At 35.7% G+C, this 19504-nt stretch overlaps 1 protein-coding gene across 2 annotated transcripts in view; it reads left to right on the top strand.

The window, feature by feature from the left end:
• Phf14 (PHD finger protein 14) overlaps window positions 1-19236 on the top strand; it is a 141810-nt gene extending 122574 nt beyond the window's left edge. For both annotated transcript variants that reach the window (XM_060373980.1, XM_060373983.1), the window contains one exon: window positions 19030-19236. In XM_060373980.1, coding sequence (XP_060229963.1) covers window positions 19030-19104 — 75 coding nt within the window. In that variant the 3' untranslated portion in view covers window positions 19105-19236. The remainder of the gene's footprint in view (window positions 1-19029) is intronic.
• The last annotated feature ends 268 nt before the right edge of the window (window positions 19237-19504 follow it).

Here is a 19504-nt window from a genome sequence, read left to right on the forward strand (position 1 = left end):
TAGGTTGCTTTGTTTGTTTGTTTTTGCCCTATTTTATCATTTTAACATCCTAAAAATTGTAAACTGGAAACAGTGACTCATGCCTATAATCTTAACACTCAGAAGCTGAAGCAGGAGGATTATTGTGAATTCTACTTCAACAAGGGCTACAGAGTAAGACCATATCAAAATCTGTAGTGCTAAAATTTCAGAGGAAATTATTTTCTTAAGAAATGTTTGAGGTGATAATGAAGAAAAAAAACAGGAAAAACTGACATAAATAATTTTGATCTTTGTTTTTTCATTAATATTGCATCACTAATATTTCTTCAGTATTGGGTTTTAGGCTGTTTTGTTGCAAAGCCAGTTTTGTCTTTTGTACAGGGTGTACATAGGAATAATTAAAAAGTAAATGATATATTAATTTTTTACTGTCCTCTGCTGTATTTCATACAGCATAGGGAAGATAATTCCCATGGGTGATGATTTAGTTTACAGTATTTTTAGCATTGTGGCAGTGTGAAAGGATTATACATTTAATATAAACCTTGGGTAGAATTGTGAAATTTGATCTCTTCCTAGAGTGACTAATTATACGACTGTTTTGATGCTGGCCAGAGGCAGCAAGTAACTGGCAGTTCCCACTCAGTCATGTCGCCATGAACTGCAGATAGTCCTCAGTGTGCCGTGCTCCTGAACTTCAGTGTTCTGTAAACTTGGTGTATTGGTGCATTTTTGATGGACAGTATTTTCCTTTGACAGTGAATTCATTAAGCTCTTAGAGAGCCAGAGAGATTGTAATCTATACATACCTGATAATGTTTCAGATCACTTTGTAGTTGTTGAAACTGTGCGCTTCTGTGTAATCATTTGACACATCCATACATTATGTCCAACCCTTTTTAACCTTCTTTACATAGTATTTTGGGCCCTTTCTGGGCCCAGGGATCTTTTCTAAGACTGATAACTCCAACCAAGGACCATGGAGATATCCTAGAACCCCTGCACAGATGTAGCTCATGGGACCGTTGGAAATGATGGGAATAGCCTTACAGTTATATGTTTTTCTTTCATGTATTTCTTGAGTATAATCTGTGACTGGCCCTACCCACAGACATAACTCGCTACCTTTATTCTAACCGTCATTGGGTTGTAGTTTCAAAAACAGAATTAGGAAGATTCCTTCCCCGTAAGCAACTTTATCTCATTAGAAACAGTCAATTTTAAAAGTGAAGAACTGGGCTGGAGAGATGGCTCAGTGGTTAATAGCGCTGTCTGCTCTTCCAAAGGTTATGAGTTCAATTCCCTGCAACCACATGGTGGCTCCCAACCATCTGTAATGTGAACTGATTCCCTCTTCTGGCAGATGTAAATGCAAATAGAACACTCATATACATAAAATAAATAAATCTTAAAAAAATTTTTTAAAAAGTGAAGGACTTAACACTTTTTTTGTTGTTGTTCAGGCTTTATGATATTGTAGAGATACAGCGGTTAAATGATTATATAATGAGCAAAGTTAATGTTTAACAGAATGAACTGTAACAGCAATGTTTCATGATATAGATCACATACACATTGCTATACTAAATGTTTAATTGCTAAAACATTTACTTTTAGTTTCACCATAGTGTCCAAGAAAAAAAAATATGTGAATACTGTTAAATCTTAGGAGGAATAGATTTGCTTGGGATAGATTTGTTTGTTTGCATGAGGTCTCATGCAGTCCAGGCTGCCCTTAAGCTCACGACAAAGCCTAAGCTGTCCATGAACTTGCCATGTAAGGCAGGCTGGTCTTTCAGTGAGCTTCTGATTCAGTGTGCGTGCAGGCTTACAGCTGTGGCCAGCCCCCATGCCCACCCTTGGCTGAGAAGAGCATATATATATATATATAAAATATCATAAATACATATATTTTATATATAATATTATATAGACATATATTATATATATATTATTGCTTTTACCTTCTTTGACTGTACAGGCTTCAATTCTGAGTTTTACATTTAGCTTCATTTTTGTTTATCTCATTGCCACTAAAATTTAAACTGATAATGTTTTTTCAATTTTTTTTTTCAATTTTACTTCTTTCTAACTGAATTTTGAATTCTGTGACTTAACTAAACTTGAAACTCAAGCAACACATCCAAGCACATATAAATGGCTATTCTTTTCCCTTTGTATTTTAAATCTTTTGGAACAGGTATTTCTAAAACAAAATTTTCATTTTCCTCCAGCCTAAGTTTTAAAGTTTCATAAAAGTGAAGCCTCTAGAGATACTCTTTGTTTTCTTCAGGGAAAGGAAAATATAAAAGATAAAGTTGCTAGGTTCATATATACACTAATAAATACATAAGAAAAAACTGTAGAAAACGTTTCAAATATGTTCTTCCCTTTTCACAGAAACTGACTGCCTTGGGTAACTTTAAACTTTCCTGAAATCTTTGTTATTGTAAATAATTAAAAAAAAATGAGTGTTGGGCCATATGATGTTTATTATCTGCCCTGAGATTGTCATGGTGGTATTATCTAACCCGCTACCCCCAAATCATAAGATACAGGCACCTGTTAGATTTTATTACTGCCTTATTTACCTTGGGGTGGGCAGATATTTCACGTATGCTGGCTCCATAACCTCACCATCCATCTCCCCCATCCAATGCCATCTGCCTTAATCCTCCTCATCTGGTCTACCTTCCATCCACAATCCCATGGGACTCACTTGTATTCTTCATCTGGGCTTTTTCACACCATTATTGGAGGCCTTCCTCTGAGCCAACTTGGCTTTTTTCTCCAAATAAGCCATTGTGTAGTTCTCCATCCTCCTCTCTTGCTATCCGTCTGTTTCCTGTGAGTCTCCTGTCCTGTCCATGCCCGCCCGAGAACCTTAGGCATACCTACCCCATTTTGCCCTGCCCAGGTCTAGCCCATTTAATCAGGGATGTCTTAGGCAGGTTTACAAAACAAGGGTAGGTGTAACCAGATCTTGAGGGTTGTTAACACGTATCAGACCAACCTCCAACAAACATTGAGGTGAGTGATCCATTTAAAGTTATAGATTTACTAACTACAGATAAATATTAAGATAATTTTGGCTTTGTTTTTAAAAATTATACCTTCATTTGAATTTTATGCTTCAAAATCACACTTCAGTGTGTACTCATTTCTTTTTTTGCGCCATTTGAGGATAGCTGATACATGACTTGGTGTCATTCACATGTTGTAAGAGGATTAATTCTTAAGCTCCATTCTTGACTTGAGTAACCTTACATGTGGACTTTTGAAAGAACAAGGTCAAGTTAGCATAAATAAATAAACTAATTGTGAATCCTGTATTGAAAGGGAATTAAAGACAAATAGAAATCATTAATTAGTATTTGGTTTGAAACCAAATTTAAAGGATTTTGAAAAGTTGTATTTAAACAAACAATGATCATTTTTCACACTAATTCTAAAATATTGGTAATTTAAAATGTTAAAAAGTAAATAGGTAGTGTGCCAAGAATTTGTCTTTGTCTTTGAAGAAGTGAACAATAAATGATAATATAGTAACTTGAGATCCTCTAAGGTGTTACTTTAGGCAAGTGATTGCCTAAAGTAGAAGGGAGACTTGGTAAATTTTTCCATAGGATATGGCTTAGCTCACTGTTTATAGTAGTAAACTAATAATTATTATGTAAGGAAATCACCAAACCCTACCTGTCTATATATTGATACATGTATAGCTACACTGAAGTTTACTTTCTCATCCTTCCTATGTTCAGTTTTATTCTGTTCTATTCCATGTCACCTTTAAACACACACAACTTAATAAATCCATATTATTTGTTTAGACTAGGATGTGCTGGCTCTTTGAATATGATCTAGAATGGTTTATATAGGTTTACATGTTGTAATATTTTTCTGGGTATATTAATATAGACACAGAATGAAGTAGTCATAATCTAGGAAAAAGTAAAATTTCTTTCGTTGCAAATTTTGTGTAGATTCTGTATTTTATTGTTTGGGATATAGCAAAAGAATAAATCATTTTATTGGTTTGACACAAAATATGATATTAAATTTTCTTTGCTCTGTGCTGTATTGCCTGCAACGCACCAAAATCTGATTGGATATATAGTTCCCACAAGAATTCTAATCAGCTAAACAGATTTTATTGTTGCAGTTAGTTTCATGTTGCATCAGTACAGTGAAGCAGATCTCTACCTAATTATTAGTACTTTCATGTTTCAATTTTCAAACCTAGTTTGAACCTGTTTGCTTTAGCCCTTATAGTTTTAGATATTTGTCTTCCATGACCTCATTGATACAGCTTTTTAAATTTCCATTGCTTTCTTTTTCTTACGGTGTTGTCTGCTAGAATTAAAAAATCTTGATTCATAAAAGAAAAAAACAAAACCCCAAACCCCAGTGTATTTTTTTCAAGTTAGCCAACTATAGAATTACTTACACGGTAAATTTTTAGGGGCTATTGTTTGAATGTTTAACTAGCAGAAATGACAAGGAAGAAGTAAATAATTAAGCAATTTTCAGTTTGGGGGATTTGGTGGATTTTTCTCTGTAATATACATTAGACATTAATTTTATTATTACTAAAACTTGGGAACTATAAACACATAATACCAATCACATTTTTTTTTTTTTTTTAGTTTTCTTGGCAACTTTAGCCATCTTGGATTTTTAAGCCAGTAGCAATACTTGATGACCTTTTCTGTACATACAGTGATATACATAGCTATTATTCAGTATGCCATAATGGATCATTTTTATCTTCATCTTGCCTCTGCTCTGTTTATATAGAATAAATATTTTTGCTTTCTTGTTTTCAGGGCTAGAAGATTCAGATAGAATAGTTTGAAGTATCACCTATAATTTATTGCTTGAAAAAAAAGAAGACCTTATACTGATACTGTATGGAAAAGAAAACCCTCTAAATCATTTCAGCTTCAAGCTTATAACCAAGATAGCATCACCATTTCCTTCTTGAGAGTGTATCTGTAAAGTAAGAAAGCACTGAAATAGTTAGGATAATGGTTCACAATTTTCTACTTCATGTTCTCAGAACAGGTTATCTTCTGTAACACAGTGATAACATTACTTAATGACCTAATGCCTATTTAAGTGATGTTTTCTCAAGTGTATGAGTTTGAAAATCTAGAACTCTCTTTAATCTTCACTCAGAAACTGTATTCCCATCATTTATTACTGCTTAGACTTTTGTTGGACAGCTAAGGGCAGAGTATGAGCACACTACATTATTACTTAATCATACCACTTAAAGATTTAGGAATAATCAAATCTCAGTTGTGTCAGAAATGTTTACCTTGTTTTAAAAATTCACATCTACATTCCTTGACTTTGGCTTCATTTTAGTCTCTCTGGGTGGAAAGCAAAATTTATTTGAACTGTGATATGTGTATTAAAGGGCATTCCTGGCCATACATGATTGTGCACACCTATAATTCCAGCACTCATGGAGGCAGAGGCAGGCAGATCTCTGTGATTTTGAGGCCAGTCTGGACTGCAAAGCGAGTTCAGGACAGCCAAAGCTATGCAGAGAAACCCTGTCTGGAAAAACCAAAAGAAAAAAAAGAGTTCATTCCTATCTAACTTTTTAAAGACAATAGGTTGTAGTAATTTGCAAACAAACTATATACATTTTAACAGGTTTCCTGTAATAAGCATGCAATGTTAATTTGTTCTATTTTTTTTCTTATTTCTTACTTATGGTGCTGAATTTTTTTATCTGTTAATCAAAATTAGTTATATTTTACTTGTTCACAATGTTTTCTTGAGAGTTGAAGACTATCCTTTTTTTTAATTGTTTATTATTATTAGTTACATTTTATTAACTGTATCCCAGCTGTATCTCGCTCCCTTATTCCCTCCCAATCCCATTCTTCCTCCCTCAGCTTCTTCCTGCCTCTTTCCAAGTCCGTGGATTGGGGAGGACCTCCTCCCCTTTCGTCTGGCCCTGTTTTATCAGGTATCTTCAGGGCTGGCTGCAAAGTCCTCTTCTGTGGCCTAGCAGGACTGCTCCTCCCTTGGGGGGTGGGGAGGTCAAAGAGCCTGCCATTGAGTTCCTGTCAGAGATAGTCCCTGTCCCCCTTACTATGGGAAACCAATTGGTTATTGAGCTACCAGGAGCTTCTTTTTTAATTCAATTTTTATTTTTATATTAATTACAATTTATTCACTTTGTATCTCAGCTGTAGCCTCCTCCCTCCTCCTTTCCCAATCCTTCCCTCCCTCCCTCCCTCATCTTCTATGCTCCTCTCCAAGTCCACAGATGGGGGAGGTCCTCCTCCCCTTCCATCTGACCCTAGCCTATTGGGTCTCATCAGGACTGTCTGCATTGTCCTCCTCTGTGGCCTGGCAGGGCTGCTCCCACATCCAGGGGAGGCAGTCATTGAGCTAACCACTGAGTTCATGAGGAGACAGCCCTTATTCCCCTTACTAGGGAACCCACTTGGATACTGAGCTGCATGCTCAGATGCAGGGGTTCTAGTCAAAGCTGAATTGTAGTGCCTTATTTTGTTCAGATTATGTAAGTAACATAAGCTTACTTTAAATGATTTGGGAATAAGTGGAATGAGTCCTAGTTGTCTCACAGAATTTCCCACTGCTGTGGCTTTACTGTGTGCATGGCCAAGCCTGACTGGTGATTGTGCGGGTCTGCCTCGTAAATCAAGGTTCCTGTTGCATTTGCAGGTTTTGTGAGAAGGGCCTTGTTACAAAAGTGTTATAATTATGTTGTTCTCATGCACTGATAAGGGATACCATGGCATGGTTGTCTCTTGTCATTTACTTGTCACCTTCTGGAATTCCAAGAATAAACTTCATGGAAGAACCTAAGATATTGCATATCCCACCCACCCCCATTTAAAAATTCCATCAGTCATTTCAGTGAGAATATAGAAGGAAGAACAGTTCATTGGCACAGATAACCTTCATATCTCACATCTTTTAAGACATGATGGCACAGCTATAAATTTCAGTGAATTGAAACTGCAAATCCCACATGCATTGATTTGCAAGTGTCAGAATAATAGTGTTTTATGATAGTATATAATTGTTGACTTAGTTAGAATTTATGGGTGCACAGCTCTGATTTTCGTCCTGTTCTTGCTTAAAATAGTTGACACATTTTAATAGCAAATCTTATAACAATGTATATAAGTAAATTTAATTTCACCAAACCAGTTAAACAACTAATCATTTTAACCTTTAATAATTAATTAATTAAAAATAAAATCATGATAATTTTCTAATCGTATAACTTTATTCTTTGTTTGTACCTTAATGAAATACACAAAAGAATATGAAAAGAAACCTGCTTTTTAGGTTTTCTGAATATTATGTGATGCTGTTTAACATTAAATTCATATCATATAACATTAAGCCTTTTACTAATTTTTTTCATTGTTGTTGAATACATTAAACAATAGTGCATATTGCTTACCCAGCCTAATTTGAGTTTGTCAAACATCAAATGGGGGGAGGGGAGGAGAAGAGCAGGAGGAGGGAGAGACAGAGAGAGAGAGAACTTAAAATAGCATTGGTCATTTGACACCACAAAGCCTATCCACAGTGGCATAGCTCTACTTTCCCTAGCAAGGCCACATGTCCTGAACAGCCAGCTGAGGACCAAGTATTCAAATGCCTGGACATGGGGAATGTCATTTAAATCACCACAATAGGGTATTTCCCTTAGATCTCTCTCCTGAAAGTTAAATAGTCTTGTATTTTCCTTACATATTACATATCATGATTTCATTTACTTAGTACTTTGAATAATTCGTTGCTTCAACAGATTATAAGCCTCATGTGGTAGGGACTATATAAGAGGAGACTTTTTAATTCCAATACAGTATGATCACCTAATTATTTGATTAGGGATGATTGTGTAAACTGCTTACAGATCTTTTTTTTTTTAACTGAAATACTTGAAATTTTTATTGCATGGAATAATATTTTCATTTTCATATTCTAGATTGTAAAACATTGAGAAGTATGTTATACCAATAAAATCATTAGCTGCTTAAAGAGACCATTGGTTAAATGGTGCATTGTCATATAAGCTTTATAAATGATTTGGGTCTTGCCAACTGGCCTACATTTGTGAATTGTTTAAATACATACCAGTAAATGAGTTCATTATAATAAAAACTTAAAGCAAATGGTTTTCACTTTAATTTTAAAGCAACTCAATAGCAAAGAGATGGTCTGCAAATTCAGGAGATAAAAACACAATTGATATGTTTCTCCCTGATAATAAAGTACCTCTATAAAGGATTTTTCTTTTGCATGTAATTTTTTACATAGTACTTAAATTTTTTTTCTTGAAGTGAAATATCTTCTTTTTATTCCATAAAAAGTTAATGTGCCATAGGAGATATGTTACTTGGAAATTTAATGAGCTATTAATTTCTAATAAAGCAGTGAAGATTAATGTGCTCACTCTGAGCAAAATAGCACTCAAGTTGAAATAAGTATATTTGAGACAATTTAGTCAGATCATTTGAGAATAAAGTTTTTATAATTTGGTTTCTAGTAAGTTTATTTTTCAAAGTTTAGCTTTTGATGTGGAGTTCATTTTAATAAAAGAGCAGCTGATGTTAGATTGAGAAATGGCTCATCTTAAAGATTTCTGAAACTTTGGAGAGATGAAAGTGTCTTATGTCATAGCTCAGTTTTATACAATATCAATCATTAAAAAGCAGACTTTTCCTACCTGATGCCATGGGGTCAAAGTATATTCCAGATTCTTCTAAAAGGAGAACATTGTTTAATCAATACAAGCCTTTCTAAGTCAATAGCAACAGAAAGGAAAGCTGGTTCTTTAGCAGTTGGTTTCCAACATTTTAAAATAATGCAGACTGTTACTATGTTTAAGTGAAAGTCTCATTTTTTCCTTTTTATAACAGACATTTTGAAATACCTGAGCTATTACAAACAAGGAAATCATGAAATTTGCAGGCAAATGCATGGAACTAGAAAAGATGGATCCTGAGTGAGGTAACCCAGAAGCAGATAGACACACTTGGTATATACGCACTTATAGGTGGATATTAGCCATGTAATTTAGGATAACCATACTAAAACCTACAGATCTAAAGAAGCTAAACAATAAAGAGGACCCTAGGGAGGATGCTTAAATCTCATTTAGAATGGCAAACAGGATAGACAACAGAAGCGGTGGAAGAGAGGGTACAGGACGGGAGCCTACCATAGAGGTCCTCTGAAAGACTCTACACAACAGAGGTTGAAGCAGATGCAGAGACTCACAGCCAAACTTTGAGAAGAGTGTAAGGAGTCTTATGGAAGAAGGACCTGGAGAGGACAGGAGCTCCACATGGAGACCAACAAAGCCAACAAATCTGGGCCCAGAGGGTCCTGCAGAGACTGCTGCACCAATCCCAGACCATGCATAGAGAGGTCGTAGACAGCCTGCAGGCAGCTCAGTCTCCATGTGGGTGCCCCAATAAGGGGAGCAGGGGCTGTCTCTGACATGAATTCTGTTACCAGCTCTTTGATCACTTCCCCCTGGGTGGTGCACCTTGCCAGGCCACAGAGGAAGAGGATCCAGACAGTCTGTTTGAGACCTGATGGTAGGGGAGGAGGACCTCCCCGATCAGTGGACTAGTGAAGGCATATGGGGGGGGGCAGGTGAAGCTGGGAGAAGATGAGGGAGGGGCCACAGCTGGGATGGCAGGGGAGGAGGACTCCTGTTTTCGGTGGACTAGGGAAAGGAAATAGGGAGGAAGACGGAGGGACTGGGAGGAGATGAGACAGGTGGCTACAATTGTGATATAAAATGAATAAATTGTTGATCACCTCCCCCTGAGGGGGGAGCAGCCTTACCAGGCCACACAGGAAGACAATGCAGCCACTTCTGATGAGACCTAACAGTCAGACTAAGATCAGAAGGAAGGAAAAGAAGACCTCCCCTACCAGTGGACTTTGGAAGGGGCATGTGGAAGGGGCATGCGTGGAGAAGGGGGAGGAGAGGAAGGATTGGGAGGGGAAAAAGGAGGGAACTACAGGGAGGGGGGATACAAAGTAAATAAAGTGTAATTAATAAAAAAAATTTAAAAAATGACTAAATTGCAAAAAATAAAAATAAAAAACTGATTCAAGGTATTAAAGTAAAATGTCATTATTAATGTGAATGTCCACTATTTAGTTGAAAATAAAAACTGATTGTGTTACATTTGTCATAGTATAGTTGAATAATATTCTAATGGTTCTTAAACTATAAGAACTGAAAACCACGTTGATAGTGATAGTGAATTTCACTGGTGAAATATTACCCAATAACTTTAATTTCCTGGCAGGCAGTAGACAGTGATTTATAATGTAATGAGCTGTCGATACTGTGGCAATGCCTGAGTTCCATTATTTATAACTGAATACTTTGGAATTGTCTTTGAAGCAGAGTTAAGAGTTTTGTGAAGACATTTTAAGTACAGATATTAATTAGAAAGAGGTTATTAGAAAGAGAGAGGGTCAGGGGAAAAGGAAGACACACCCATGGGAGTGTGGGCCTCTCAAGAAGGAATGGCTCTGAGTATTCTAACTCCATAGTACTTAATATCAAAATAGCTCTACCTCACGGAGTGTTTGATATTCATTTGCCTTTAATGATTGTGTAGTGATAACTTTAGATTATAACAGTTCTAAAAGTGGTATAGAAAGTTCTTAAGCTCTTGCTGAACTCCTCTTCATATCAACAACTTGCAGAAGAGTTAACAGCCAAAAAACAGAAAGAAACCTTAGACAGTGCTCTGAAGTAACTGTTGGTGTTTATTAGATGTGACCATTGTTGCCTCTTATGTCTTTTCTTCTCTGGACAAGATTCAACCAAGGCTCACTTTGTTATATCAGTTGAGTGTTCATAATTTCTTTCAGCCGGTTAATCATCTTTCAGATGATTACCTATTCTACCCTCTGTGTCACAGCTTTGGCACTCAGTTACTTTGTAGAATGTCTTTCCATTTGCATCTTTTTTGTTTTTTGAGGCAGGGTTTCTCTGTGTAGCTCTGGCTGTCCTGGAACTCACCCTGTAGACCCAGGCTGGCCTTGAACTCATGTATGACCTGCTTCTGCCTTCCCAATGCTGGGATTAAAGTTATGTTCCATCACAGCCTTGCTTCCATTTGCATTTTTCCAGTATGTTCTCATGATTAGGCAAGTTCTGTATTAATGAGAAGTCTCTTGGCCATGTTACCATCACTCTCAGGGTGTGACATTGGAATATATCAGTATGGATTTCTGGTGATGCTAACCTGATCCATCCATTGACATGGTGTTTGTGTGGTTTTTCCACTATGAATTTGCCATTTTTCCTTTTTAAAAGGAGTTTCAGATCCAAAGGGTCTGGCAATCCAAAGGGTCGTTTTATTTTAACTCTGTAGGCAGTTTGAGTCTAGTGAATAAATTGATTTCACACTCTTGTCACAAGGACTATCTTTCACTGAGGCAGCTTTAGGAATATTTTAGCTTTATTGACTTGGTGACTAAGGAGAAAGTAAGAAAGTAAAAGGTTTCCCATATATATCATAGTTGCAATCAGATTAGCCTAAAACTAAATCATTGTTCAGTCTGATGTAGCTTTTGCAGTAAGTAAAACCTTATTAGTTGAGTAATGACCAACTAAGTTGTTCCTTAACATTGGAATCATCATCTATAATATTTACTATTATCTGGTTTCCATAGGTAACTGTATATGAGGGATTTCAAGTATTGAAGTAGATTATCTCTTAGCACGCATATACCTGAGCAACACTACTAAATGGACTCTGTGTATGTGTGTCTCCTTCTCCTTCCCCACCCCACCGTGTGAGAGGCTAATAATTATGGAAGAGGACATGAATTTGATAGGGAGTGGGGGGATATGGGAGGATTTAGAGGGGCAAGCGGGACAGGCAAAAATGACACAAATGTGCTACTCATGAGTTTCTCAAAAATTAAAGTATTAAGTTGTGATAGTTTTATATCTATAGGAAGATAAAAACTTCACAAATTGGGTTAACTTAATTGCAATCATTTAATCTGTTTTCTTTCTTTTATCTTACCTATGACCTACTTTCCCCTTTATATTTTACTTGTTGCTAAAATAAAAGATGTGCTTTTGTGAGACTGAGTAAAAAGAAATTGCTTTCACTTGTTTTTCTTGTCTGAATAAATGAAGAACAGAAGTAAAATACTGCCATCTGTTTTGGAGATGCTAGGAATGGAACCCAAGGGCTCCTACTTGGTAGACAAAAGCTCTTCCTCTCAGCAATATCTTAGTCCTCCATTCTTGTAATGGTATTTGTAGTAGAATCGGTTTTTATTAAAAAAATTCAATGTTACTATAATTTTATAGTATATTTCTAGAATTTTTAATTAAATATGCACCTCTGTCATAAAAAAATCCATGTACTTTTTTACAGTAAATTTAATTAAGCATTTCTTGTAAGTTCACTTCAGTGTTTACCATGGCCCACTAATGTTGGAATTCAGTTGTAAAATGGTAGATTAATTACCTTTTGTATGAGTGAAATAAGAATCTCAGATGTGCAAAGTCAGGAAATGTAATTAGAATCCTCAATTGCTTATTCAGTGCATTGGAAAACTGAATGCAGAAGTACAGAAAAGGGGCCAAAGGTTGTTAAATGTAGCACATCACACACGTTTTACACTTTATTTAATGACCCAAGTGTTTATTACTATGAAGTAAATGCACCATTTAAAGAATTATGGTGGAATTGTGAAGCATTAAAAACTGCAATTAATTTTAGTCTGAAGTATGCAGTGTGCTCATTTTGCCTGAAACGTTTTCATTATCATCAGTATTTTTCCAGTTATTAAGATAAATCTTTCCTCATTGTGCAGGACTAGCATGTTGTCTATAGTAAAGCATGCACTAGAGACTGTTGAAAGTTAAAACTAACGTGTGCCCCCACACGATATAAGCACACACATTAATAATAATAATAATAATAATAATAATAATAAATGAAATTAATAAAAGAAAGTAGTCTTTGAGTACAGTCTAAGAACTTTTGGTGTATTACTTCACCTCTTCTATTACTGCAAACTTTTTAAAAAAAATTACATTTTTAATTGAAATAGTATTACATTACATTTTCCTTTTCTACTCTCTGGCCCCTCCTATGCCCCCAACTCTCAAGTTGATAGCCTTGGGGTTTTTGTTAATTGTTGTTACACACATACATATGTAAATATATATGTATAAATATACATAAATATAACCTTCGGAGTCTGTTTGTGTGTATGTTTTCACACCTGATAACTTTGCATTGAGCAGCCAGAAGGGAGTCTCATCTTTGAGTGAGGCTAATTCTTCTTCCAGCCAACTGCACACTTTTAGAAGTGTCTTTAAAATATACACAACTTACTTAAAAAAAAAGGATTACTAAAACATATGCATATTTGTGAATATAAGTTTACATCTTATTTCAGTAACTATTCCTTCTCTGATTAGTCAGAAGAATATTGTATAAAAAACTTTTTTGAAAAAAGAGAAACATTTCCAGAAAGTGCTTATCTGTACTTCAGATCTCTGAACTCCAGTAGCAACAAGCAGCCTCTCTGAATAGCATGGTCAGGAAAGTAAAAGCAACTAATTTAACTCTTTTTGTAAATATAGATTCTCATTTTTCTCACTTATAGAAGTAGTTTGTACAGTCAAACTTGATAAAACACATGGTTTTTAGTTTTAGAAAGTAACTTGTACTCATAATGGAAATATAAGAAAATACAGAATCCCACTGCCAAAAAAAAAAATAAAGCATTAATATCACTAAGCAGTTCACGCCCTTAGGGAAACAATTTTATGTAGAGCCATAGGAAGAAAAAGTTACTTTTAGCTTTTTATTTAGGTATAGAGGTATTGGTATCTCTAGTTTTGTTGTTGTTGCATTGTTTGTATTTTTCCTTGTAAAATCTTTCCCCCATATTTCATGTACTTTATTTTTATTTAAAACACTAATTTAATATTGTGATTTAGAACAAGTAGCTTTTTATTTAATATTTAAGTGTTATTGTTTTGGCACATATTAAGTTTGCAGATAACAGGACAGAGCACTCCTAGTTCTTTTTTGTCCAGTTGACTGTATTGCTTCCATCTTGCATAACCATCAATTACCAAGACTAGAAAGTTAACCTAAAAGGATTTTATTGACCATCCTGCAGTATATATTCAGGGTTTTCAGTTTTCGCAGAGGTTATTTTGTGGTCCAGTGTTCCCTGCTGCACTAAGTAATTATGCTGTCTTAGTCTTCTCCAATTTGTGATGGTTCCAACTTTTGCTATTCCTGACCTCGGCATTTATGGAGACTTCTGTTCCGTTGTTTTGTCGAATATTGTTGGGTGCTTTGCCATGATCTGGTCAAGGAAAGACGGTGCAGGCTTGAGGCAATGTGCCCTTCACAGTGCATCACAGTGATTGAGTGAGACTAAGAAGAACAGGGGATACTGATATTGATCATGTGGCCAATGTGGTATTTACTGGGTTTTTGGCTATAAAGTTATGTAAAGAAACAAAAGGAAATTGTGGGCCTTTTTATAATCTTACCTTTGAAAGAAATCCTTTAAAATAGCAGTTTACAAGGTAAGCCTAATGTCTTTATTTGAACACTAAAGCTTGAATCCACAAACTAGCTGAGCAGTGAAATCTTCCGACGTCAGGCAGTCCTAATGAGACTTTACAAGCTATGGACAGATGGCAAGAGTGGAGAAGTCACCCTTTCAGTGGACTAGGGGAAGGGGATAAGGTGAAGAGGGAGGGAGAGTGGGACTGGGGGGAAGGAAGGGGCTTCAGTTGGAATATATAATGAATAAATTGTGAAGAAAAAAATTAAAATTAAAAATAAATAAAATGATTGGCCATTGTGTGACGTTGGTTTTCTCTTAAGGAAAAAGATGTGTAAGTTTTTATTAATTAACACTTCTTTGTGCTATTATCAGAAGAGAAAAACATTTGACAGTAAGGGGAAAGAGAAGGAGTCTTTGTCTCAAATCATTGCCACAAGCTAAATACCATGTAAATGGAATCTTGCAAGTGCTATGCAGTAGTAAGTGTTTCCCTTGACAAACATGACAAGTGTTTATACTTATTTCTCTTTCCCAATAACTCTTCATTCTCTGCCACCTAGAGTATTAGACCATTATTCCATGTCCCTTGTATGCCTAGAAATAACCACTTTCCTCCTTGTAATCTTGTCAGTGTAAAACACAAAACAAAACAAGGTTACTAAACCACATTTAGTCATTAGGTATTATGGGTGTTACTGTAATATGACTGCACATTTTCAAAATTCCACATCTGATTAAAGGTACTACAAGGTCGTTGGAATCAATATGTTTTCTGGAGTTTGAATAACAAGCTTAAACATTAAGAACATGCCTTCATGCTTTCCAGTACCCCAAAGGGTATGTTTTCTTGACGGTTGCTTCAGGGATCCTTCATGAAACAAATGTCAAACTTGTCAGGGCTGTCACTAAGACAACGATCCGTGTAGCGGGGTCTTCTTTCACTGGGAAACAAACAGATGTCTTGGCTCAGCAAAGTGAAAACCCCTGCCATCAGAGGCAATGTCAGCTTTCACTTGCTACCTGGTAGTGAAGAACACTGCGCTGAAATCCTTCCTTTCTTTGCTGTACACTTATTTGTTAACGATACGTGATCTGTTGCCTGAATGAGTTTGTTAATCTTGAACTGTATGCGAAATTCTTATAAAATTGGCCTACAATGTTAAATGTACATAATTCCAAAGGATAGTCCCATCAGAGCTTTACAGGATAAAGCTGGAATGATTTTACTTAAGGTAAAATCTATTACTTTCAGTTTTATATGTTATACTACAGCAATTTCAGTGTTATATTCTAGCAATTAGACTTGATTGTCTTTTATTCCCCTGCATGATCCTTTGCTACACCTAAGTCACAGCTATATCCATGTAAAATAACAAATAGATAGGCTTGTGATGGTTATATAAGTGATTCAGGATGTAAAACTGGAAAATTTTTAAGGAGAAATTTTCAGAATAAAGAGCCAAGACAGTGTACATCTACCGAAGAGGAGGCAGTGCTGGAAGAGACATGGCTTTATAGCCATGCTGCCTGATTAGGAAATCAGCCTAAGACTATGGTATTGATGTGTTAACATCCAGCGACTTATTTCTGTTATGTGTTACACATACCAAACCATTTGTAGCTTATAGAAATTGCAAAGTTTCATTCTCCTATAGCTTCTACTCATGAAATATGAAAGCAAAATAAATAGATAATGCCTAGACCTTAGGCTTCTCAGACTTATTAGCACATCCCTATATCTCTGTGTTTTTCTTTTTATGTGCATGTGCATGTGCTTTTTGAGTGTGTGTGTGTGTGTGTGTGTGTGTGTGTGTGTGTGTTACCCACAGAGGCTAGAAGAATACATTTGGATCCCCTGAAACTGGAGTTACGGATGGTTGTGTGTCTCCTTTAGTGTGCTGGGGAATTTATCCTGGTCTCCTGGAAGAACTGCCAGTATTTTTAACCAATGAGCCATCTCTACAGCACCTTTACATTTGTATTTTGAGTTAGAATAGTGTTAAGATTGCTAGATAAAGCTTGATACAGTTTATTAACCAGGAAGTCATATTGGTCTGCACACTTAGTAGACTGTTCAGATGATAAAGGCTTTGTTTGTTTCCCATGACTTGAAGAATATGAATTTTTAGTGGTTGTATTGGAGAGATGGCTCAGTGGTTGAGAGCACTTGTTGCTCTTGTAGAGGAACTAGCACTTACATGGTGGTTCACTGCCATTTGTAATTCCAGTTTGAGGAGATTTAACACTCTCTTCTGCGCTCCAGTCACAGGAATGGATGTGGTACACACATATTTGCAGACAAACACTCATACAGTTAAAATAAAATAAATAAATCTAAAATTTCTAGCTGTTTGGCACATACTGCTTCAAGCGTTTTTGCTTTCCTTTTTTGTCAGTGTTGTTACTATGAGTCAAGATTGCTGAACGTGTCACTGCTGAATAAGGAATGACAATATGACTTTTAAAAGTGTGTGTTAATTTACACAGGCTTCTTAAACTGATAGTTCATAGAATTCAGAAAACAGTGAATAGACTCCAATTGTCTGCTAACTGCAGCTATTTAGATGGTAGGAATAATGTAAAGAAGAATCCCTGCTTTGAAAGGCATCTTGACAAATTTGGTGCTGCCTAACAAAATGCATTGTCTTAGTTACATTTCTATTGCTGTAATAAAACACGATGATCAAGGCCACCTACAATGGAGTGTTTAATTAGGCGTATGGTTTGGGGACATTAGAGTAGGTGATAGCAGAACAAAGGCATGGTGACATGAACAACTGAGACTCAATGTCTTGATCTACAAACAAGAGGCAAAGTGGGCACACTGGAGATAGGACTAGCGTCGTGAGACCACAAAGCTACCCTCAATGACACACTTCTAACAGCCCCACAGTTCCCAGTCATTCCCAAAACAGTTCTGCCAACTAGGATTTAGTATTCAAACATAGAATCCCATCAGGGCCATTCTCATTCAAGCCACTACAGCTTTACCAAGTGATTTTGTACACTGACAGTGTCTCACTAGTAGTAGGCAGTAGAAGGTAGAAAATTGAGATCTAATTTTGAATGGGATATAACTAAAGTGTAATTTCTAGGAACTCTTGTCTAAAGAAAGCAGCTACCTGTTTACTAATGCCTCTTTAGATGTCAGTTGATGGAAAATCATCTACTCATTAGAGAAGTTGGAGGGAAATTTAATTGACATACAGAAATAGTTGTTGGGAAAATATACAAAGTTGTATTGCCAAGATGATGCTAAAATCTGCCTGGTAAGTCATGTATCTATAAAGCTTCAGAATGATTGGAAATATTGATGATTTCTCTACTTTTCCTGTTGTTGACAGAGTCTAAGTTATAAATGCCAAGGAGGTTAGAGAAGCAGAAAGGATGCTTTTTTCACTTTACTGATCATAGAAAAGGGTTTTGTTGTTGTTGTTGTCTTTGTTTCTTCCATAGAAAGCAATTACGTATGCCTGATTTGCATTGACATTAAACAAAATTGAAAAGTTATTTAATTCATTTAAACTTGGTTTTTATGAAATACAGAAGTACAGGTTGATATTTTTAGAGATAACTGGTAATTACTTTATCTAAAGATACTTAAGAATTTCTGTCTATGCTTTAATTAACTCAGTAATGTTTTAGGCAGTAACCCTACTGCAGTTAATAAAAATGAAAGATCGTATTGATAAATCAGAACTAAGAGGAAAGCAAGATTGCCTGGTACTCGGATATTGTTGAAGGAACATGTATAATAAGATAGGTTACCAATAATAAGATGAAATATTTTTCCAGACTCTTACTATTTATACTTTGAAGGCCACCATTTAATATTAAACACAAGGAACATTTCATTCCTGGTAGCAGACATTATGATGTCACTTCATTATCCACCATGTGCCACGGGAAACCGATGTGAATTATGAGGCCACCGCTTAGAATCGAAACTGTAGAAGATTGTAAGCATTCTACAGCATGACATGTTCATGTTTCCTATTTTAGAACTGACTGATCTTCAGATAACATATGGTGGTACAAGTAATTGAAAAATTGACAGTCCTGTCAAAAAAGTATGCTGGATGAAACCAAAATGCCATGCTGGAGCACATAAAGTGTCTTAGAAGTTAGATTTATTGTCTTTTATCAAAGTGCAAAGTAAAGGCTATCTGGTTTCCCTACTACAGAGAGCACTGTTCACGGTAGCAGGTGTTCAGAAAGTAATTCTGAAGCCTTGAAAACTTGATTGCTTTTAATCAACATTTAGAAGAAAATACTGTATATTTTAATTAAATGTTGATAATTTTATAATTATAGATATATAATCTTTTCTCTAAGGTTCCTGGAATCAGAATAGTATGTTCTTTTACTGGTAAGATAGTGTTAAATATGTTGTCAGACTGAAAACTAAAATTTAGGATTTAATGCTTGCTAACATTTATTTTACAGGAAGATGAAAATGAAGCTGAAAAGAAAAACGCATCTCAGGAGCTCAGCATGGAGCAGAAAAATCCAAAGAAATGAAGATTTTTTTTTTTTGGTGTATTCTGAAGTGTTTACAACTTATGCTGAGGCAGATAACATTTCTAATTTGTACAATGTGAATTGTAAAATCTAATTTGCAAAATTGTTCTCAATAAAGTCCTTGAAATAGGAGCTTGTATTTGGAATTTATCCTTTTTTGTTTTGTTTTATCTTATTTTTTAAAACAATTCAACTTTGATTTAAAATCAAAACCCTCAAAATACCTTTTGGTAGGTTGGTTGGTTGGTTGGTTGGTTGGTTTTTGTCACATTGTTGGTGATGGTGGGTTTTGTTTTTGTTTCAGTTTTTGTTCTTTGGAGATAGGGTTTCTCTATGTACCTTTGTGGGCCTGGAGCTCCCTATCAGGATACGAGGCTCTCCACAAACTCACAGAGATCCA

Source organism: Meriones unguiculatus, chromosome 21, assembly GCF_030254825.1.
Source record: "Meriones unguiculatus strain TT.TT164.6M chromosome 21, Bangor_MerUng_6.1, whole genome shotgun sequence".
Taxonomy (NCBI): domain Eukaryota; kingdom Metazoa; phylum Chordata; class Mammalia; order Rodentia; family Muridae; genus Meriones; species Meriones unguiculatus.